The sequence below is a fragment of the Crocodylus siamensis genome, chromosome 1 (genome assembly GCF_052110815.1).
Source record: "Crocodylus siamensis isolate JL-2025a chromosome 1, ASM5211081v1, whole genome shotgun sequence".
Classification (NCBI taxonomy): domain Eukaryota; kingdom Metazoa; phylum Chordata; order Crocodylia; family Crocodylidae; genus Crocodylus; species Crocodylus siamensis.
In genome coordinates, this window is record NC_143395.1 from 252,780,104 (window position 1) to 252,803,867 (window position 23,764).

Here is a 23,764-nt window from a genome sequence, read left to right on the forward strand (position 1 = left end):
ATCGCTGGCTCCTGGTCTTTTGGCCCATTCTTTCTTGGCTAGCCCCCATTCATCTATCTTATTCTTTTAATATTGAGCAATTTTGACACTCCTTGTATGCTTAAGTAGAAATTGTAATAGAACTGTAAATGCCACTTGACAATACCTGTACTACTGGAAAAACAAATACAATTTTGTTCTTCAGTGGCTTCAGCTACTCCAATATGCGAAGTGCCCAGCTCAGCAATGAGTGGAACAGTAGTAGAACTGCGTTGCAAAGAAAATGAAGGTTCTCCTGCTTCTGAGTACAAGTGGTTTAAGAATGGTGTTGCTTTAGTGGAAACTTCAGGAACAGGCAGTGCAAAAGCAAACATTACTTACGTCCTAAATAAAAAATCTGGAACCCTGGTAAGATCATTTTGGTTACCTCTTTCTTTGTTATCTAAAAAGGGTTTAGAGGCATTACAATAGTGTATGGGAGGCTTGCTTGAGAACAGGGGCTATATTGAGCTAGGTAGAATAGGAATAACATCCCTTGCTTATTACATGACAAGACAAGTAGATGAAATGGATAAAATCCAGTAAGACTGGATTGAAAGAATGAGGTAGCAATAAAAAGTCAGCATTATAGTTGTCAGTTACCTAAACTATGCCATTTGTGAATGATTTGGTATCTCTCCACAGAAGTAGGTGTTGAGGAAGCTTTTAAGAGGATAAAATGGCAATTAGAGATTTTTTAGAAGGGGCCAATGGAAGATACAGCTTGTGAATGGAAATAAAAATATCTAGCTGGACCATAAAGGGTTCAGTCCTTTACCAGTGAAGTTAGTGGATACAGGATACCAAGTGAATAGTGAATAGGTACCAAGTGAGCAGAGGTATAATTTCCAGAACATTTGGAAGATGACCAAAACCTAGTTGTATTAATGATATCTTCTAAGGTAAGGTTTTAAAAATGGCTAGTAATTTCCATCATCTTGCTTTTGTGGATGATAAGTATTAATACCTTAGAGCAGGGTGCCAAACTCATCCAGCCCCATGGACCCTTCTTCCACCCCCTAGCTTACCAGATCTGGTGGCTGCTCCAGTTGGTCCAGGACCTGCATTGTGTGCAGCGTGGATCCTGGAGTGGCAGGAACAGGCACTGCATGCAGAGCAGTTTGGCTAGAGGGTCTTGCCCCTCCACTCTAGGTCAGATCACCTTTTTTGGTGACAGAAAGAAACTTTCCCCATGGTCAAATTGGTATGTGGAGGGGTTTGCTTTCATCTGTAGCAGGAAGCATGGATAACTTCCTGGGATATCTTTTTTTTTTTTTTTTTACACCAAGATGTGGCTGATGTGGTCCCCCTGCTTATCTGTGGCAGGTTAGGGTGTTGTGTTAGGGTCAACTGTAGTTTTTACTAAGATTATGGATTTGGCTTATCCTGCCTCAGACAGGGGATTGGACTAGGTGACCTTTGGAGGTCCCTTCCAGCCCAACTTATCTATGATTCTATGTCAGGGTAGGCAAAATATGGCCTTCAGCCCATAAGGCCATTCTATCTGGCCCACAGGGCCTCTAAAAAATTTAGAAAATTACAGGAACCAAAGGCAGTAGGACCCAGGGGAAGCCTGGCGGGCTCCTACAACAGCAGAGCCTGCCCAGCCTGGCTTCCCCAGCTGGAAGCCCCAGGCTGTCCCACTTCTGGCCTGGCACCACGTGGCTGCCCCATGCTGGAACCTCAGGTATGGGGGAAGGGTAGGGGAGGAGCCCAGGGAAAAGCTGAACACGGGTGCAGGGGAGAAGCGGCCCCACGCCTTCCCTGTGCCGAGCGCCCCGCGCTGCAGGTGCTTGCAGCCCACCTGGGGCTGCCTGTGCCTGCTCCCAACAGCCTTGTGTGGGCTGCGAGCAGCTGCAGCAGGGAGTGCTGGCCGCGGGATGGGGGAAGAGCCGCTGGCTGGATCTGGCATCATATGTGGCCATAGGTGCTGACTTTGTTTTTTGCCAGTGCATGCTTGCAGATGTAAAAAACAAAAAAAACCCAGCAACCTTCCCTCCCACCCTGCCTAAAATGGCGCTTTACTTTTAAACTTGGTGTATTCTCGCGCGAAGCCCCATGCATACGCAGAGGAGGGAGTGCATTACTTCAACCCACAGCGTCTGTAAAGATTGGACGCTTTAGTGGGGCTTTTTTGGCACTTTTATGTAATAGCTGATTAATCAACTTTAGCTACAAGCACCAAAAAGCCCTGCTGAAGCACACAATCTTTACAGATGCTACAGAGCCAGATTGCTCTGCTTCTGGCAAAGCATGGTTTATTTGTTTGTTTTTGTTGGTTTGTTTTTAACATCTACAAGCACTAACACAGCCATGGGTTGTGGGTGCTGAGCACCCACTAAGTTTTTTGGATGGGTGCTCAAGCCCCAGAGCACCCATGGAGTTGGAGCTTACATGTGTCACACAGTCCTGGAGTTGCTGGGGTACAGTGTGCATCCCAGAGCTGGCACTGTGTTGTACAGTCTAGCCCAAGCAGGTGCTACTTGTGGGACGGTACCTGCTGTGGCCTGTCCGAGATCCACATCAGAGCCCCCAGCCAAACTGTACCATGTGTATCACCCATTCTGGTTGCTGTGGGATCTGTGCTGCATACATCCACTCATGATGCAGCCTTAGAGCATATGGGGTTGACACTGTGTGGGGTGTGTCCCAGGCCCTACCCCTGGAGCTAGTCCAGCACATGCCATGCCCCATTTGGGTCTGCTCAGACCCAGGGGTAGCACCAGGAAGCAGGTGGCAGGACTCCATGCGCCAGATCCAGTCCTTGGGCCATTATGTTTGACACCTCTGTTCTAGAGGGTAGATGACCAGAAGCCTCTCTGATAATGAGGGTTCTTTAAGGTGCATTGAGCTGGGTATCTAGAGGTATTAGCCTGTTTTATAAATCTTGACTTTGCATAGCTCTCCCTTACCATCTTTAGGTATAGAATGAGTAGGGGAAAACTTAATGAGATTTATTACAAATACAATGATATGGGTTTGTTTTATAGAGAAAGAGAAGCTGCAAATAACCCCACACAAATGCACAAAACTTTGAGACTTGCTACATATGCTAGTGGACAACTTGAGAACATGCCAGTGTTGTGGCTCTCAGACAGAACCAGTTTTTAAATCACCAAGATCATTAATTTCAGGTTAAGATTAGCTGTCAAAGCTACCTCTCTCTTAACATTTATCGTATGAAACTGACATCAGTAACAGCATACTTCATTTTTTAAAAAGAATAAAATAACCAATAATTTTGAGAACTGCTTGTGTAATCAGAAGTCAGCAATCTTTTCAAGTGACAGGCCAGAATGACCCAGCCTGGATCAGGGGTGGGTAGACATGAAGATGGATACTAGGACCCCACTGCTGTTGCTTCTCTCTGCAGCTTAAAGGGGAGAGCAACTGCTGCCAAATATTATGTTCACAAGCCAAATCCAATGACTCCATGGGCCAGATTTGGCCCCAGGCACCATGGATTGCCAACCCCTGTCTGGTCTAGATCAGTGTTGCTCAACCCATGGGTTGCAAGAATATATTAAAGGGTCACAAACAAACTTAAAAAATGGATACTCTTTTAAAGGAGAAAAACATGGGAAACCATGGCTTTTCCCTTGCAGGCCGCCAGAGGTCCAGCTTGTGAGGGCCGGTTGGGGCCTCGAATCCCCACACACCCCTCTGCCCCATACACGGGGGGGCTGGGGCCTGGGGCAGTAGGTAAGGAGTGAGGGGCACTAGGTCGGGACTGGCCATCAATCTTTACAAATGTGTTCTGGTACAAAAAACATTTGAGAACCACTGGTCTAGATGATGTCCCTTTCCTTTATTTTCTAGCTCTAACAAACCTACTGATAGTATTTGATAACTAGAGCTAGTTGGGAAATTTTCCTTTACAATAAATTTCTGATGGAAGGTGTAGTTTCTGTAAAGCTGACATTTTTTCACCAGAAAATACTGATTTGCCAAAAATATGAAACACTTCATTTTGGGGTAAAATCCATAAAATGGAATTAAACCTTTCTATTTGAGGAATGCTGAAACTGAAACTTTTTAGGATTTTTTTCATGGAATGTTTATCATTGGGAAATGCTGAACTAAGAGTAAAATAGTTTGTGGGTGGGGGCTCATAAACTGACCTTGGCTAACCACTGACTGGAATATTGAAGGAAATTAACTTTTAACTTGGCATAGGCAGATAGTGGGGTATATGTTTAGGAGCTAATCTAAGATGAGGAAGACACTGATTCAAAACGCTGCATCAAAAGTGGAAAGCTGTTGCCCTGATTTTTGTCTAATTCAGGATAAAAATAAACATGGGTCAGAATTTCATCCTGCAGGAAATTGCATTTTCCTTATCCCTTTTGATAACTATGCCTCTTCTGCGTTTGCTTTTTCTATTTTAAAAGTTGTTTAACACCGTTTCAAAGACAGACACTGGAGAATATTATTGTGAAGCCTTTAATGGAGTTGGACTTCCCCAGAAGTGCTCTGTGAAGCGAATGCAAGTGGGTAAGTGTCAAAAGCAAACCAAGGCCAACAAACCTTCTGACAGGAAATATTCTGTTGTACATTACATGTGAGAAAAAGCTAAGATAGGGTTGAAACTACATATTTTTATTTTTAAGTCCACCTAGTACTAGAATGAAAGGCAATTATGTGATGTTTGTTGTGAGTGCCATTTAAAGAGGCATTTTGTATGTTTATATATTTCCACTTTAGAAGCAGCAGCACAGAAGATTGTATTTACAAATTTTACCAAAGACTGGCTAGTGGGGAGTGCTTTAGAATGATCAAGTGGCCAACATCCAGAAGATTACTATGCCTTAACTCCACAGAACAATAGTGCCTTCTGTGAATATATTAACATTTAAGAGTATTTTTGCAGATGCGATAAAGCATTATCTGCAAGTCTTGGTTTACAGATATTTTCCTTTTGAGATACTTTTATAAAAGACCTTAATGTAGCAAGTTTAAAAAAAAGTATTTCTTATCAGAAAACAGTAATAAAGAACTACAGTAAATAAATAAAAGTAACATTTATATCTGTTTACAGGAATGCTGTCAAATTTGATAGACCAAAAAAAATGTTGTGCTTTCTGGTGCTTATCAAGTCTGCAATATCCATGTAACTTGTTGGATGTAGCCTTTGTTCTGTAAACAAGTACAACTATGTCTTTTCCGTTAAGAAAAAAAATCTGTTCCAGGAGGACATTTACGACTACCTCTGCAAAATACTAACGAGTGCTGCCCATGTGATAGAGTGAAGTTAGTAAGGAAATATTTTAGGTTTCCAAAAGGATTATAATCGACAATGGAAAGTTGATACATTTTGTCAGGAACCTTTTAAATAGTTCTTTACATCTCTTACTCTTAGGGCCTGGATGAAAGCCCACTAAACTGAATGGAAAGTTGTTTTTTAATTGGGTCTTTAAGCCACTTCTAGTACATTTGAGCAAATACTATATTTTATCAAGATTGACTTCATCTGCTAGGAAAATATTACTCCAAGTTAGACTTTGGTGCGTCTTGAGATGAGCAACGATAAGCTTTCGAGCTAAAATTTTCAAATGTTCATGCCTGAAGTCAGGCCTTGAAATAAAAAGTGCTTCACTAGAAATCATTTGATTTTTATTTTTATTTTTTTAAGAGGTGCTCAGTCTCTTTAGCTCTCCTTAATTAGTGGGACTAAGGATTGCTCATCACCTGAAAAATATGGCTTCTTCTATTTAGGTGGCCAAATGTGGTTCTGGGAGTATAACTTTAGGCATGGGGGATGGAATGTTTTGGCCTTGATGTTTTCATTATTAAAAAACCTTTCTTCTACTTATGTCAGAAGCCCTGGGGCAGTAAATACTGTTCACCCACATGTAAAGTTACTAGTGTTACTAATGTAATTCTGTCCCAACACTTTGATCAGCTGCTATGTTAATACTATTTTAATCAAACTAATTTTAAAAAAAGTCTACTCAGAGCAGCTGTTTCCATTTACAGGCTTCAGGATATACTCTCCCTCTGCTGTGTATATGTGTGTAAATTGGGTTAGATTCTCTTTTGAAGAAAAAATACCTCCTTGTCTCTATCCAGATTTTACTCTTTGGTTCCTATTAATACAACCTGTATCAAAAAGACTCCTGGTAACTGTGGTTTTTGCTGTGTGTGTAGTTGCGATGCAGCAAATACTTCTTCTGTCAACATTTTGGGTTGCTGATAACTTATGTCCCAGTCATCTACATATTGTTTTCTATAGTTATCAGTGCCTCTGCTGCCAGGAATTCTTACAGTGTAAAATAGCTACTTTGGCAAGATTATTTTTTAACACTGGATTCATTGTTCTCAATTATAGATGACCTTAATGTAAGCGGAATCATAGCTGCTGTAGTAATTGTGGCTCTGATAATGGCATTATGTGGACTTGGGGTATTTCACGCACAAAGAAAGGGTTACTTTTCAAGTAAGTAAAACAAAATCTTTCTTGTGTTATGAACTTCAGAAGGTTTGCTATGTTTAAATATTTCAACCAACTGTAATCAGGAAAAAAAATAGCCGGTAGTCAAGAAAAGTCACTCTATTCTTATAGGGTCTGATTTTGCATGATTAAAGTTAAGAAGAGCATTGCTACTGAAAGTGGAGGAGCTCACCTATATTTAATTGTTCTGCCTACTTATTTTTATCATTCCCGGTTTGGTTTTTGCAATAGAAAAAGAGATGGAATTGCCAAGCTTAGTTTCATATGACTACTGAACAGGAATTCAGGCAGTTGAAGCTTCTTTCTTATGCAAAGATGAGAATGTTCAGGAATAATAGAAAGCGTTAAATCTTTACTGATGGTTTTCCCAATACTCAGGAAGTGAGCTTAGCCAGTCTCTGAAGAAAATTAACTCTGACTTCAACAGAGGCAGAATCTAACCTAGGTGACTGCTTAGGTACAAAGTCTGTAACTGAAGAAAGAAGTTATCTGCCAAGTGTGTCATGGAAGGAGAAAGCGCCATTGTGGGTATAAGAGCACCTCGGGGGAGTTTGAATCTGCAGGCTTGTCTGCAGGCCAGCCTTGCATTTGGATAAAGATGGACTTGCTGGCTCCATCTGCTGGGCAGTATAAAAATGCGTGTCAAGAAATGTTTTGCTTTTGTTGAACTTTATTATATATCTAGTTGCGGGCATTGGAGGGCAGTCTTCTTATGCTATTGACAGTAGAGGCCATAGAGTGTAGTACAGCAGGCATACATTGATGCATGAAAATTAATCTGTGTCTGAAAGAGAATATTAAATTCCTGCTTTAGGGTGGCAGGCTGATTTTTTGCAATTGGATTCAGAAAAACAAGCAGCTGAAAGCTTTCAGAAGTAAATCAGTAACTTTAGAGGGGAGTTGTCCAGCTTTGGAACAGCGTCGTGATGGGCTAATGCAAAGGTCTGTCATTTGCTCACCCACATGTGAGAAGCTAAATTTAATTTGTGCTGCCAGAAATTAAGGGAAAACGAAGGGCAAAAATCAGCAGTCCACAGCAGATGTATCAAATGATGTTTGTCAGCTGGGAAAGTGGTTTTACATTAAAAAGATATTTGTTTTTCTTTCCCCTCTGCCCCCAGAAGAAAGCTCTTCTGGGTAAGTATAATTATTTGATGTTCATTTGTTTGTTCATTCTCTTGCATATCACTTTTAGTAATGGAAGGGTTAAGTTCATGTCTACTTATGATGTACAAAATGTGATTTATTTTTTGGGGGGTGGGGAGGAAGGGTTTTCTGTGTGATCCTAAGACATAGTTGTGTGAGATTTCCAGAATTTTACTTTTAATTATTTGCTTTAAAGTATTCTCCGGTTTGCTCGTTTCTGTTGGGGGTGTCTGGATTTTTATCACTATGTTTTCTAATAATCTGTCGACAAACTTCAGACCGGCTGTAATAAATGAGCCAAACACTATTGTGAAACGCGTAGAAGTAAACTTTCAGGATTATAATTCAGCTCTCCAGTTCAGATGCAGGCATACATTTGGTCTGCCTTAATACGTAGTAGCTAATTAGCTAGGTCAAAAATTGGTACCCAAATCTGCATCTGCTGACTGAAAATTAGTTGTGAACCAGGATGAAAGAATATTCCTCAGCCTTTCCCTAGGAAATATACCAGACTCTGTGTTTTGAGAAATTGACAATTGCCAGTCTATTTTATGAGACAGTCTGAGTTATATATCCACATATGGAGCTAAAATTCTGAGCTAGAACTAGCATTTTTTTCTGGCTTGCTAAGTTCAGTTTTTATAGCTTGCATCATCATGTGTGGGTAAAGAAAAGAAACAAATAATTTATTAATTTATCTTAAAAGATTACTTTTAAAAGCTTCTTGGAAATTATTTTCAGTGGTTACAAGCTGCATATGCAGCACATGTAGGAGCCTTAAAATGATAAGCTAGTAAAAGCTAGTTTGGTATAATGACTTGGCTGCATAGCTGTTTCCAGAGTATTTATTACAGGTATTGTAGTGGACAAGTGGCAAGGAGCATGCCCTTAGTATAGAATAGAAAATGTTACTATTATTTTGTGCCTCTGAAAGAATATTTTTTAGCAAAAATTTTCCCCCTTCCTCCATCACTGAGTTGGTTAATTGTAATCACTAAAAATGGTTAAGTTTCTATCCTTCACTAAGATACTCTAAAAGTCAGATCAGAGCACGAAAAATTACATTGCCAAACACACTATTCTGAAATTCAGTGGGTTCCCAAACTCAATGTTTGCTGATTGCCAAGTCTTATTAATCTTTCTGCAAGATAATTACTGTTATACACTGGAAGTCAAGATGGGGTTCTATGTACAATGGATAAATCTGTGCTAAAATAAGTTACTCTTGAAAGTTAAAAGTATAAGCAGAGAAATCAAATGGCTAATCTTCCTTTATTTGCTCTATTAACAGGAAGAATTCTGACCATCCACCTACAGCAAGTGAAAAGGCAAGTATTTTGCACTTAGCTTGGGTATTTATAGACTTGTCCCTGAGCCCACCAATACACTTCTCATAACTACCCTCTTTAGTGCTAAAATGAGTATAAACAACTGGTATTTAGATGTAGTGGTTAGTCCCAATTCATTTTAGGTGAAGACTAGCAGAGGGTTTGTTCTAAGAAAACCTTGTTAAAATGAGAAAAAATTCAAAGGAATTAAATACTGGGATGCCACACATCCCATGCTGTATGGTGAATATAATCAGAACCATCTTTTCCCTGCCTTTTAATAAATGGAAGTTTGTTGACATGTGCATCACATATGACCAGTTTCTTCCTTCCAAATGATCGCCAATGCTTAAGTTGAAAACCTGTGAACACAGTATCTGTAATTCTCATTCCCTTCTGCCTCAGTCAATAGCACCTGTTATCCTCCACACCACTTGCATAACAGTGCAAAACTTGCTAATTTTCATTCTCCTAGCTCATGAGAGGGGATTTACCTGGTCCTCCATTGTTTGAAGGGTTATAGAGTGAGGAGAGTTTTAGCTCTTGCTCCAACGTTGAAATGAGACCTCTGTACTTGAACCCAGCAAATGAGCATGTATTAGACTTGTGGGGGGTTATGTCAAAAAGAATTAGCTTTTATGTGAAATTCTATTCTACCCGTAAATCAAAACTTTATAAACAAGGCTTATTTCCTGTTCCATTTTCTTGGCATGCCCTCTCCCTTCATTTAATTCTGAGGAGAGGGACGGGAAAGAGAATCTGAGGAATATTCATCAACCTTAACAACATACATAATTGTGTTCTGCTGAAATTGTACTTCAACAGAAAAGTATTTTTAAGATAGAAAACATTATTATAGAAGCCTTAACTATTTTTCTTATTCTTAAATACCTCCTAGTGACACACCTAGGTCAGTCTTCAAGGTCCAGTATTCAGTTGCTGTGAGGAGTTCCATCTCATTATAGAGATTTTATCACATTTCTGGGTAGAATATGCATGATGTGTTAACTGGTTCCATTTTCCAACCTGGAGTCCCAATAAAGTTCTGCTGAAATGCGTGCAATGAATGCTAAGCTGGATGTTCTGCTGAAAATATGAGAGCCATTACTCAAGTGTCACCTTACTTGTTTCTTTTCTTCATTTAGAATTTCAAGCACACCAAGTCTTTTGTTATTTAGAAGATTTCAGCCTCTGTGAGGGACACCAAATTCCTACTTGTTATACAAAACATCAAAGGGATTTTTAAACTCTATTCTGCAAATATTTTTATTTGTTCTTTTTGGGGTACATACTGAAAATAAATGTTGGAATATTCAGGATCAGATGATACAGACTTTGTTGTGAAAAGTATTCCAGCTGTGTTCATGTTTATTTTTTTTTAAATATCACTTTCTTTAATTTATGGATAGCAGTAAGTGGATTATAAAGTAAATCGTGTCTATGAAAGCTGCTCTTCATCCTCCTTACATGCGTATTTAGTAAAGAAATTTCTGGCTAAGCAGGATCATGAGCTCTACAGATTCGTTTTTTCTACGACCCTTTATTGGAGGCTACTCTAGTAGTTTTTCTTGTCTGCCCCTAAAAGGCAATATGAAGGGCTCCAATTTTGCTGTTTAGTAGTACAGTGTTCCATGTTTACTAGTGCCTTAACTTTTTCTAACCTATTTGACAGGAAGTCAGTGAACAAGTACTCTGAAACTGCTCAGGAATGAACTTGGGCTGTCCTAAGTATTGTTTACCTTCTGTGTAATAGAAAGCTTCCAACCACTGTTATGCTGTATAACAAGTGTTAATATTTGTAGCTCCTTTTTCCAATGGAAGGTATAAAGATTTGTCAAGCTTTCTCTTTGCTACAGATTTGTATGTGTACATTGCACTGTGATGGAAAGTGGTGCCAACAAAACTAATGCAGCATTACTGCCTGGATTTTGTTAGAAAAACAGTATTAAGAAATAAATGGCCCATAGTGTCTGACATGATTGATCTATTGCAAACTTATTTTCAGTGCTCTGTAGCCATCACTAGTTTTACCATGGTGTTGAAATTTGTCTTTCCCTGTATGTGGAGTTAGTTGCCTTAGCAAGAATACTTCTGTCCACAGCTGTCACCTTTAATGCCAACCCTTTTGAATCTCAACTGTAACGAAGAACCTTAGCAACAGGAAGGGGAAGTAACAGGTTTACCAAATTTGCTTTAGTACCTGCAATACTACACAACCTGCTTAGTCTCTGAATGATCCTATAGGTTTGTTCACATGAACTCATTAAGGTTTCATTGCAGAAAGGCATTTGTATTCAGGACACCATAGACCTACTTGTGCTTAAGTTTCGTTTACATAAATGTGAACGTGTCCAGCGCCTGTCCTGAGTACAGGTACAGTACTCTAGGTTGGTTCCTTTTGCTGAACTTCAAATAGCTTGCCTTGTTTCAAATGCTGGGGAAGCAGAGCATAACTCTGAAAGTTTCTGGGGAAATCGTCTGTTTACAGAGTGGAAAAAAAAAAAAGTGGTGCTTTACTTTAAAATCGTGGTGCTCCCATACCAAGCCCAGCATATGCCCAGAGGGAGCATGTTAGTTGCACCTGCCTTTCCCAGTGCCAAAGAGAGCAGGTACTTTAGTGGGGCTTTTTTGGTACTTTTACCTAATAGCTGATTGAATCAACTTTAGCTAAAAGCACCAAAAAGCCCCACTGAAGCACCTAATCTCTACAGATGCTGCAGAGCTGGGTCAAAGAATGTGCTCTGCTAGAAGCAGTAGTGCATTTTTTTTTCATGTCTGTCAGCACCCTTAATTACTATTGTAGAATAAGCTTCAGAAACACTTTAGTAACTTTTCCCCCACATTTTCTATCTATATGCTGCAACTATTTAAATCAACAATATAAAACTGCTTTACAGAAATGATGTGACAACTTTAAACAGCTGAAATCTTTAGCACCCAGATAAACAGGTTGAGGTTTATAAATCATAGAGTACCTGTTCTATGAAATTTGATCTGTGTATCACATACCACAAAGTTCTACCCAACCCATTATATCAAGCTCAAAGCCATTAGGTTAGGCCAAACATTTCAGTCCTTAAAAAGTGTATTACAAGGAAAACAGAAGAAACTAAGATACCACTTAGAGCAGGGACTTGAATCTGAGTTGTTTAAGATCTCAGGCAAATGCCCTGACCAGTAGATGAATTGGTTGTCATTAAAACACCTGTCTTTCTCAGCTGATCAGGATTAATAGTATGTCATCCTTTTATTGTTTCAGGTTCTCTGCATTCTGATGTTTGCCTTAGTACTTGGTATGTGAAGTGACTAAAAGCTTACATACTTTGTAAGGTCTGTCAGTCAACCTTATTGCATGTATCAGGTGATTTGGGCATGCTTCCATCAGCTCCTTGTGTGCCACCTTTATCTTTTGCAGCTTCAGAGTCTCACTGCAATTCTCCTGATCTTCCCCTCAACCAAGTACATTGTATGTGCTCTACCCTCTTCCCAATCTCTGGGAGATTAAAGAAACCATACCTTCAAACTTGTTCTTCCTATCCCATTTTTCCCTTGGCAAGGGTTTTATATGCTGTCCCACAATATTATAGGAGTACTTATAAACTATGCAGCTTTACTAAGATGCTAACTCCACCAGGAATCTGCAACCTTTCATCTCTTTCACTTGTGTACTGGACTGACATTCTGAAGAATCACACTATTGACTTAACTATAATCTTTTTGACTGCTTTTATGTTCAAGTATAGGTATGCTATACATTAGCCCCTTCATGGAAAATTGGTTTCTCACCTGTCAGGAGTAAAAGTGACAAGGGCACAGGAGCGGAGGTATTCATTCTGGATATTTTTTGAAGTTCAAGCTAAGGGAAAATTACCTATACCAGGAATCTAATAAAGTGGAGGTAACCCTGCTTTTCCTGGGGACTTCCAAGCAGAAGGCAGAACAGGGTGGTTTCTTACAGATTAACTGGTTCATAGCGTTACCAGGAATCTAATAAAGTGGAGGTAACCCTCCATAGCTTTACCAGGAATCTAGTAAAGTGGAGGTCACCCTGCTTTTCCTGGGGACTTCCAAGCAGAAGGCAGAACAGGGTGGTTTCTTAGAGATTAACTGGTTCATAGCTTTCATAGGCAACAGCCTGTTTACAGCATCTAAATAAGGCTGTTGCCTATGAAAGCTCATGCCTCTGTGAACCATACTGGTAACCAAAGCCTCTCTATTCTAACAAGACTAACCTAGTTAACTACCTTCTCTAAGAATTCCCAAGGGCACTGGAAAACAAGCTACTTGTATACAACATTCTCATCTGCCAAGAGGATTAGCATTAAATTGCTAATAGTTGATCCATGTATAAGGCCTGTTTGCTCACATCTCTCATCTACATCTTTAAGAGGCTTACAAAGGCTTGGCAAGATTCTGAGGACGGGTTTATTAAAGCAGTAGAGGAAGTACAGTGTAGGAATAAGAACTGTTCAGACCTAGAGACAGTCCAAACCCCAGCTGTTGGGAGGAGAGAAGGGGGGTTGGTGGTGAAAGAGACCTACACCCTGACTCAAACCAAGGCTTATAACAGTTCAGTAGTTAGATTCAACAGCAATCTAGTAAGAGGCCAACAGTGCCATGCAGTCAGTCAGTTCCTCCTCCCCCACACTCCATGTTTCTGAGCAGATACAAGTAGCTTAAGCTTGATGTGATAATGGGCTTTTCTAAAACAGTAAGAGCTAGAAAGTTTAGATTCAAATTCCAAAGAAGATGGCAGCCTGCAGAAGAGGCCAATGTACCAATTTGTCTAAATCAGTTCAATTCATGTGCAGTTGCACAGAATCTTCCATTTAAGTTCACAGAAGTCTTTAGACCTTCACTACTGCAGTAATATAGCATGGAACAGCCACATGGACATAGGAGTGCTTTCCTTACATGTTTTCTGAGGTTTATCACTGATAGTTGATCCATATGTAAGGGCATATGCTGACAGCTTTAAAGACAAAGCTATTTTTTGTATTCCTCTTTGTAAGTTTAAGAATTAATGTAATCTTAAACAAAAGATGAGACTTCCAAGTGCATTTTAGCATTTTTGACCTCCAAGGGAGGGTTTTACTGAATATGGCTATTTGCAAGAATAGAAATATGTTATGTTGAGTTTAGAATCTATACCACAGTTCGTAAAGTACAAGCATGTGAAAGTGAACCACAACATTTATTCAGTTACAACTGCCAGCCTATCCAACAACAGCTCCATGAGAAAACACTGCTGCTTGGAAAACCCAGACTTCCAAGATCACTTCTGAGTTGCTTCCAAGTTGGGTTCTAAAAGGAGAAAAGAAAAAGTCATATTATTTTCAGGTTATTCAAACTCCAAATACTATTCAGAGCCACACATCCCTATTATTAGGACACATGTACAAAAAAGTTATTAGCAGGTAACTACATATAACAGCTATTTGTAATCAAGGGCTGAAACAGTACAGAGGGACATTTAGCAAACAAGTAATTGTAATGTGTGCAGCATTTTCCCAAGTTAGTCATTACATACATCAGGAAGGAGACATTTAACTGTTTGTCTAATTACTGTAAAGATCCTTGGTCAGAATGCTGTTGAGAAAACATTAATGAAATGAGAACATATACCAGTTTTCTCTAGCCCAAGTTACCTTAAAAAAACAAACTGCCACATGTATACAGATATGGAAAGGCTAATTTTAAACTCTAATCTACTTTAAAGGAGAGAAGTATTTTACTTTAATGGTTAAATCCATTAAACCATTATGGTATATGGTTAAATCCTCAAAGAGTTTTGAAGCTCTTTCAGTCTCTTAAAGAAAATGAAAGGATTATGGGGAAAGGGGGTAGGGAGGGGACCTGAACACACCTGACCTTTCCCAACACTACAGCTATATGCCTCATTTTTCTGCACTTATGTTTGTATTTGAAGAGTTCTTGGTAGACAAACTGTTGCAGTCAAAATAAGAGTTTCCTGATAGCTTCCGTATTTACACAAATAGAAGACAGCCCTTGATTCTAAGAGGACCCCAAACACACAGCAGGAACAAATTTGAAAACAATAACCCTGAAATTAAAAATGGCTGTAACCATTTCCACATAGGTAACATAGTACTCATTTACTTAATTTATCCAGAAATGACCTATTTGGAAGCTGCTGCAAGTTTTAGAACAGGTGTTCCATAAACACACACTTGAGCAGCACTTTGGCACCTACTTACAAGCAGTACAAACTACGTGTGATATTAATCTAAAGCTAAAGGTTTCCAATTTACCACAGTTCATTGGGTTGGACCCTACCAAAGTCAACAGTATTTCAAGACATAGTGATCCCATACACACATGTACTAAGCAGTGCTGAGTTAACTCCAGAAACCCCTGCACAAAGGATTTATATACTAACTACCCCTCCCCCCCACACACACACACACTCATGATTGGAACTGGGTGTTTGTCCTCTGCCTTGTCTGCATATATATTTTTGGAGCACCCCAGGACTTGTGACAATCTAGTCTGGCTTCACCTCATGGTGAAGAGGTGGGGCACACTAATCATATGCGACAGGCATCATGTTGTGTAATGTCTGCAGAAAGACCAATCCTGACAGTTGGACAAGATAGATATATTCAGTTTGGTCTGTACTAAAAAAAGTAGCAGCAGGTAAGAGTTATTTTCCTTCATAGATCGAACATGTAACATCTAGAAAATGGCAACTCACAGCACTGTAACCTCATGTACCTAAGAAGTTGCTAGTTCTAGTCTTTATCAGATTTTTACTTAGTCTTTTAGATCCACCCAAAGCAATATTAGCTGAAAAGTAGCTAAAAAACAAAAGTAGCTTTCAGGCAAAGGGAACCCTAACCTGAAGTATAAATGGTCATAGCAGCCACACGGAGTGGAAAATGAGAGACAGCCAGCATGTCAGATGTAAGACAACTTCACCACCCACCATGATTTAAAATAGCTTTGTGATAAGCTGCAGTTGCAGTGTTCCTGACAAAGGTTTCAAACCGAGTCTTTAGCTTTAGAAATGGACTCATGAACAGATATGTGCCCAACTAGATGGATCCCAAGGTTGTTTAATAATAGTTCTGTGCAAACAAAAGCTATATACCACTTTCCACATTAAGAATGTGTGTTTGTCTCTAGCAAAATAACTTTCACTTATGCACTGGACTAAGGCTTAGTTCTGGTCTTGGAAATGATAGATTAGGCAAGTATGGCTTCAGGCACTCACAGATGTTAGAGGCAAACAAAATCTATCAGTATATGGTCATGAAACTTGAACATAAACAAACCTGCGGTAAACTGGAAAACTGTTCATTTCGTGTCCAAGAATTCAAAGCCGCAGATGTTCAGATGTGTGCTCACTCTGACCCCAGTCAAACAAGGATCTGAATCCTAGAGGGCATTTGGCTCTCAACTAAACCGTAAGACTTCAGAAAAGGCTGGATTCTAGTCACTAATTTAACTGTGTCATTATGGGATTTGGCCAAAACCACTGTTTTCTTGGTAAAAAAGGATAAATCAGTATTGCTGTATAGGGTAGACAAACAGCAGTTTTTAGGAAATGTAAGCTAGAGAAGAAGAGGTAGCTTGATACTTCTGGATTTTGGAGAATGCTTCAAAATTTTGGTCTCTTCAAAATCCAAGCCAAGCAATTTAAAGACATAGAAGCCTGTCTTCATTCACACCTACCTGTCATAATAAAAGGTCTCCTTAACCTGTGAAACAGACAAACTACACTTTTGGAATACAAAAATGGAAAAAGAAAGTAGTAAAAACAAATCTCTCCCTCCTTTATCTTTTAACAATTAGTAGCATCTTGACTATTGCTTTAATTTTGGTAAGGTGACAGTTTCCTAGCCTGTGCTGCTTAAGTTTTTTACAGAGAGGTTCTGCAAATTATTAACCTGCAGCCTTATCTTCTCTTCACTAAACAGTAAAAGCAAAGGAAAGGTTGCAAGACTGTGCTTTTACTTCACAGGGAGGAAGGGAGGAGAGACTGTCTTGTCAATTTACTCATGTGAATTACAAGTTTGTCTCTTATCTGCTGACACCAAGGAGGAAAAAATAGGGGACTGGCTGAAATGACTATTTAGAGAATTCTTGTGCCAACTGTTCCAGGTGCAAGTGAAATTAATATTGTGAAAAGCATAAGTGGAAGCCAAAAGCAGCTGAACAGAAAGTCTTAACTTTGCAAATAAAGTACTAAAAAGAAAAATAAGCTTCTTCATACTGCCTTACCAGTTCTCTTAATCTATGTGTGGAATAACATCAACTCAAAACAAGTGTCCTTTAAACTCCATTGTCATTCCAGTCATTAACTTTTTTGGCTGAGTTTTGACACAACTACCATTTATTACAATTCCTTGCAAAAGACTACTAGAAATGAGACTGAAGCTAATAAACAGCAAGACTAAAAATTTACTTTTGCAATCACTCAAGTACACGTTTGATTCACAGTAGACCACTTTAAAAAGAAATAAAAAAGGTCTCCATCCCACTACTGTGTTTCTCACCTGCATGCTTATGAAAGTAGAATTGGTGCATAAAACTGTAGACTCACCCTCAAATTTAAAATCTGGAAATTTGGTTAGGTCTCCCCCACCGTATAACCGCTGAAGTTTCATTATTTCTTCATTCATGTCTTTCTGATATTCAGGGCTCACATCAACCGGACCCCCTGCTTTCCTAAAATTACAACATTTCTGATCAAACTCTTTATTCTAAACATTTCACACTAAAATCTTCCCTTTTAAACACATTATTCTATGCAAATAGGAGGCTGCCACACCCAACTAGAGAAAGCAGTTCAAATGTTTAAAAAAAAATAAAAAAATCAAGAGATGTTGCCTTCTGGTGTGCTCTACATTAAGCTTAGAGCTGAATGAAACAATCATACAATGAGAGTATTAGACACTGTTCTGCTTCTATAGATTGGACTGCAATTTCTGGACTGCTAACACTCTCACTTCCCAAGTAGCTGTGAAGAGAGAGACATGGGGGTTAGTGCTCTGAATAATCCCAATTCCTTCAAGACTTGAGAGTTAAAAACAAGATGATACTATTCTTGAAGTGGTAATTTGCTAAAATAAGGCTCCAGTCTCTAGCAGAAACAGAAATGTTAAGTGGAATAAGGTGAAGAAAAACCTAAAACACAAGTAACTTCCATAAGTAAGAACACATTTCCTAGGATATAACCACCCCATAGGCTACTTAGGTTTACTACCACCCACATGCAGCTTCATGAACATTAAATTACAAAAGTGCACTTTGAAATTAACTTGTCTGCCAGTTTGAAAATCCCATGTTTCAGCTACATCTCAAAAATAAGATCAATCCAGTTAAGGTACTTGGATTTATATTTTTGTTCGATACTTTTGAAAGTGAAAAAGCTGTTTATATATTTAAGCATCAAACAAAGTTATAAATCCTAATTGTTCGGCATGAAGATACATGTTATTTGAAATTTTTACCAAAAATATTTTTTAAATTTGTCTATAAGGTCCAGTCAGCAAATAAAATATTTTAGGCACCTGTAGCGGTCCCAGTTATCTATTGATGCACGCTTAAGCAAGCTTATGAGCCCTATGGATGGAACAATCCCATGTACTGGTACAGGATGGGAGCTGACTGGCTGGGCAGCAGCTCTGCAGAAGAGGACCTGGAAGTTACAGCTGACAAACTGAATCAGCCAGCAGTGTGCCCTTGTTGCCAAGAAAGCTAATGGCATCCTAGGCTAGCAGGTGTGTTGCCAGTAGGTCCAGGAAAGTGATTATTCCCCTCCAGTCAGCACTAGTGAGGCCACATTTGGAGTACTGTGTTCAGTTTTAGGCACCCCACCACAGAAAGGATGTGGGCAAATCAGATAGAGTCCAACAGAGAGCAACAAAAATGATGGAGGGGCTGGGGCACATGACTTATGAGGAAAGACTGAGGGAACTGGGCTTATTTAGTCTGGAGAAGAGATGACAGAGGGGATTTAACTGCAGCCTTCAACTATCTGAAGTGGGGTTCAAAAGAAGATGAAGCTGAACTGTTCTCAGTGGTGGCAGATGGCAGAAGGAGCAATGATCTCAAGTTGCAGCAAGGGAAATTTAGGTTAAATATTAGGAAGAATTTTCTCACTAGGAGGGTAGTAAAACACTGGAACAGGTTAGCCAGAGAGGTAGCAGAAGCTCCATCCTTGGAGGTTTTTAAGACCCAGCTAGACAAAGCTTTGACGGGGATGATCTAGTTAGGGATGGTCCCGTTTTGAGCAGGGTATTGGACTAGATGACCTCTTGACATCCCTTCCCACCCTGATTTTCTGATTCAATTCTCAAGTATGGCTCCATAAAGCAGTAAGAGATGTCAAATAAATCTAGAAATATGTGGACTGTTAAAAACCAAATTAAGGGAACTTAATTTCTCTAAATTAATCCTGAAATGGAAACTACAACCAAATGCATTATTATCATTCCTTTATGCATCATTCAAGTTGCTTAGCAAAAGCTTTTTTTAAAAAAATATCACTTGGGCTTCAAGAATGGAAGACCCACATACTTCCCACAGTGATGCTAACAATAAGGTTATCAGAAAAGCAAAAATTCAATCTTTACAAAATCTTGTTTTTATTCCACATCAAAACAAAAATAAGGGTACTTTGCAAACAAATGTGAGACAGTCTAACAAGTTAAGAAGAATGTCTTAGGTCTGCCCAACGGTTGGGCATTACCCTGGGTCTCTTCCATCTGAGATTAAATGCTCAATCAGGTTATACTCAGTCTCTCCTTGCAACACAAGGAACATCCATTGATTTTTGTATTGCAGAACAGCTCCAAACAGAAAAGAGATGAAGAGACCCACACAGGAATAGTTAGCCAGTCTCAAAAGTGAGGGCACTAAATAATAAAAGTTTGGAAGGTCCGAAACCAAGTCCTTGCTCTAAAAAAGATGACTATTCAACATTGGCTGAAATTTTGAACTTTTAAAACTGATCACACAAAGTCAATTATTTTCCACCCAAAGAGGCATTTCAAAACTCCCACCCATTCTAGCTAGTGAGTTCTGTACTCCTAATCATGCCCATTAATGAGAGCAAACCCATTTTGACATTTGTTACACCCTTCTCTTTACCATTCCCTTTACCTCATATCAAGAGGGTTTTGTTTGTGGCAAAATTACTGCCATTTACTTACTGGCGCTTTGCACTGTATTCTCTAATCTTGTCCACAAAGAGCTTCTGAACCGGATCCAGCTCCTTTGCCTTGTTAAATGCAATGGCGGAAAGCCCAATGTTCCTTCGCAAGTGCAAGGCGCTGGCAAGACGGAAGAGGGAAGAAAACCTGAAGATCCGCTGGAGAACCATGGTGACCCTGAAAAATGAGCAGAACGTAACAAGGAGGCTCTTTCACCAACTCTTTCCTTTTTCTACTTGAGTTCACATAAGGGGAAAGAACAGGGGAAGATTCTCAGCCTCACTGCACGCATGACAAGCACCTCTTGTGCTTTTTGCTGTGCTCCTCTCACATGGCTCTGTGCACAAGAGGACAGACCAAGCTCCTATGGGCCAGGGGAAGACAGAGGGCTGAATTCCCCAAACTAAAGAGCAAAACACACCCTGGCTTCCAAAGGCACCGTGACACTAGGGCTCAGTACTTCTCAGCAGCCGGCCAGGCCAGACACTCCCAGCCAAGGTGACCTCCCCCAGGCCAGGAGGCCCCCCAGCCCCTTCAACGCTGCGAACGATCCGCTCACTCTTTTTTAACAGTCGTAACCGCCTTAACGGTCGTAACCCCCACAAGGGGCAACCACCACTTTTCGCCCCGGGGCTACTTAGAGGGGGCGGCCCCGAGACGGCGCAGCCTACAATGCGCCGGGGCCACGCGCGGACCTCAGCGCTCCCGGCCCCAAGTCACCTTGGGCGAGTGTCAAACAGCCCTGGCCCCGCCCCCCCCCGCGCGGCACGCCGGGTAGCGCCCGTACGCAAGGCACGACGGGAACCCTCTACCACACCATGCCACCCCTCCCCCACTCTCCGGCGCGGCTGACCCAGAGCCCACGACCGCTGGCGAGAAGGAAGCCAGGGACTGCCGCTGCCACTGCCGCTCGCACGCCCTCAGACTGGGCCACCGGAAGTGCGATAGAGACTTCCAGGTCCCAAGGCAGGGCCGGGAAGTGCCGTGAGGGGCGAAGCCCCGCCCCCGTCGACCGCGGATTGGTGGGGTCGGCGCGCGCAGGGCATGCTGGGACTTGTAGTCCTAGCACCTGCGCGTCGGGGGGGCGCCTGTGGCCGCGCTCCCTCCCTCCCTCCTTGCCCGGGTCGCCGCGCAGGCCTCACTGCTCAGCCCCGAGTGTTCCGGCCCCCTGGGCGCGACCCCCGCGAGGCGACGCGAGGCCCCGGTGCGGGGCAGAGGCGCGGGCCCCGCCGTGGGGCGGCGGTGAGTGTGAGTGCGGGGTGGTGGCGGCGGCGGCGGCGGCGGCGGCGGGGGGGGCCGGGCCCGCGCGGCGCCTCGTGTTTTGTTTCCGTTTGTCCCGGCGCCGCGCGGCTCATTTCCGTTTCGAGTTCAAACGGCGGGGCTGGGGGCGCCTGGGGCCTGCGCCGCTGTCGCCGCCGCCGCGCTCCGCCCGCCGCGCCGCGCCGCGCCGCCCCATGGCCGCGGCCCCCCCGCCCGCTACCTGCTCCCGGGCCTGGGCACAGCTGCGTCCCGCCCGGGGGAGGGCAGCCGGCGGCGGCGGTGGCGACCGCGCCTCAGAGGGCGCGAAACGCTGGTGGTGCCCGCGGTGCTGCCGCGCTCGGGGACCGGGTGCCAGCTGGCCCGCCCGAGCCGGGGCTGAGCGAAGCAGCCACACGCACAGGGGGGCCGAAAGGAGGAAAGTGGAAGGAAGCGGAAGGCGCTTGGGGCTGCGCCTGTCTGCAGAGCTGTCAGCTAGAGGCGGTGGCTGGACCCGGCCCTTCAGTGCTCCTCGTTTGTAGCCCTAGAGAAGCCTGGAAGGGGTCTCCTGTTCTCCAGAGGCAGGAGCAGCCTTGGTCAAAGTAACCCTGCACACAGAATTCTCCCTGCACCTCTGGGGTAGGGAGTAGCCCTGAGCCACGGGGGGGAAAGAGCATAGATAATGAGGGCTGGAAGGGACCTCAGGAGGTCATCAGGCAGCTCCCTGCTCCAAGCAGGACCATCCCCAGCTAGATCATTCCGGCCCAGGTTTTGTCTAACCAAGAACCACCAATGGAGAGTCCATTATCTCTGAGTAACTCATTCTAGTGCTTCACCACTTCCCTAGTGAGAGAGTTTTTCCTAATATTCAACCTAAACTTCCCTTGCTGCAACTGGAGATGGTTGCTCCTTATCCTGTCATCTCCTTCTACTGAGACACTACTGCTTTGCTCCATGCTCACAGCCCTAGAAACATTAGGGGTATTCTCCAGATACTCATCCGGTCCTAACATCTGCATTCCCAATGCGCCTCCAGCACCTAGGATCTCCTTTGCCTTGGGGGCTGTGTAAACGCACACAAACGTGTCCCATTTTTTCTGTGGGAAGCCGAGAAGAGCTTCCACCCTGGTTCTGGAAGTCCCTCTTTAAAATGCAGTTAGTAATACAGACAGACTACCTGTTCACAGTAATGCATCAGTCGCCTCAACTTAAGGTGTGGAATACTCAGCAGCTGGCTGTTGATCACTTACTACCTGCCCTTTGCCATGTCTGTTTTGCTTTGGGGAAGTAGGGCTAAGCCTAAAAGTTAACTAATGAGCTGCTGCTGGTTGGAAAACTGGGGCTATGAAAAGTTCCCCAGGCCTGGGGCCCTGCTGAAGAACAGCCTGCTAAGCAGCCTTCTTTTGGGGGGCCCTGCTGAAATGTATTGGGTATTTCTGCTATCCACAACTGTGGAATAGCTTGTGGTCACAGTCTTGTGGAAGCTAAGTCAGTGGTGGGCATTTACAGGTCAAACAGAATCTGAACATGGAGCCAAGGAGCCAAAAGACTGTGGCATGTCTGCGATGAGCACAGGTCTAACGTACTTGCCAGAAGAAATGCTGTTTTCCAGGCAGGCTCTTGAATTCTGCAGGTTCTGCATGGACCCAAAATGAAGATACCTTTGTTGTTTCAGGGTGCTTTATAGATATGATACACATTTGCAGTGCTCCTGAGAATAAACAAAGCTGTGGAAATGATCTTGATATACTTAAAACTTCAGTTTTGGAAGCCCATAATTCACTGTGTTCTTTGAGTTGCTGCTACTCAAATGCACTCTACCCTTGAAGGATAATTTCAAATAGACTTGAGTAGTGTCTTCTGGGCCTTGAACGATGTACTTAAGAGGGAGTGGGAAAGAGGGATGAGAAGATGCCCGTTAGGTGGCAGTACAAAAATAATTTTAGTGTACATATGGATTATTAAAGTTAGGAAGCAGTAAGAATTACACATGAAAAATCCTGTGGCCATTAGGTGTTTCATGAATGAATGGTAAACCAATTCCCTTATAAGAAACCACAGTATTAAAGTGGGATAATAATGGAAATACAGTCAATGCAATTTATGTATTGATGTAAAGCTTAAAAGTGTATAGTTAATACTTTTTTCACATTCCTCTGAAAAGCAGCCCATGGCAAATATTAGACAAAAAACCTAAAATGTTTAAAAACAACAATCTAGAATATAAATGTTACCAGCCTATGATGGGTGAACATGACTGCTTCATACAGCATCCAACAAAGATGGAAACATTCAAATAAATACAATAGAAGTTGCCTCAGGTTGTTTAGTCTGTGCATAAGCATCTATTTACATTCCTGAATTTACTAAAACCATCCACCAACTTATTAATAAACAAGTATTAG

General features: G+C 41.8%; 3 protein-coding genes across 12 annotated transcripts in view; 2 read left to right on the plus strand and 1 right to left on the minus strand.

Moving 5' to 3' along the window:
- JAM2 (junctional adhesion molecule 2) overlaps positions 1-10,917 on the plus strand; it is a 50,507-nt gene extending 39,590 nt beyond the window's left edge. Inside the window, exons 5-10 of the mRNA XM_090060309.1 lie at positions 185-387; positions 4,410-4,512; positions 6,347-6,454; positions 7,591-7,606; positions 8,907-8,943; positions 10,089-10,917. Of these exons, the coding sequence (XP_089916435.1) occupies positions 185-387; positions 4,410-4,512; positions 6,347-6,454; positions 7,591-7,606; positions 8,907-8,943; positions 10,089-10,121 (500 nt within the window). The 3' untranslated portion in view covers positions 10,122-10,917. The remainder of the gene's footprint in view (positions 1-184; positions 388-4,409; positions 4,513-6,346; positions 6,455-7,590; positions 7,607-8,906; positions 8,944-10,088) is intronic.
- Positions 10,918-14,118: 3,201 nt separating this feature from the next.
- Positions 14,119-21,758, minus strand: ATP5PF (ATP synthase peripheral stalk subunit F6). 6 transcript variants are annotated; one of them, XM_090060336.1, is made up of 4 exons: positions 21,604-21,758; positions 20,124-20,300; positions 17,510-17,634; positions 14,119-14,247 (listed from the first exon to the last, which is right to left on the minus strand). In XM_090060336.1, exons 2-4 carry the CDS (start codon positions 20,291-20,293, stop codon positions 14,219-14,221), a joined length of 324 nt encoding a protein of 107 aa, XP_089916462.1. In that variant the 5' UTR covers positions 20,294-20,300; positions 21,604-21,758; the 3' UTR covers positions 14,119-14,218. The 6 variants fall into 6 exon arrangements, with proteins under 6 accessions (XP_089916462.1, XP_089916480.1, XP_089916447.1 ...); XM_090060354.1 differs by lacking the exon at positions 21,604-21,758 and adding an exon at positions 21,266-21,389; XM_090060321.1 differs by lacking the exon at positions 21,604-21,758 and adding an exon at positions 20,977-21,119.
- Positions 21,227-23,764, plus strand: part of GABPA (GA binding protein transcription factor subunit alpha) — a 43,178-nt gene continuing 40,640 nt past the window's right edge. For 3 of the 5 annotated variants that reach the window (XM_090060263.1, XM_090060296.1, XM_090060286.1), the window contains exon 1: positions 21,227-21,365. The gene's annotated coding sequence lies outside the window, so the exon portion shown is untranslated. Of the gene's footprint in view, positions 21,372-21,973; positions 21,999-23,764 lie in introns of those variants that run through there. The other 2 variants (XM_090060269.1, XM_090060277.1) reach the window with 2 other exon arrangements.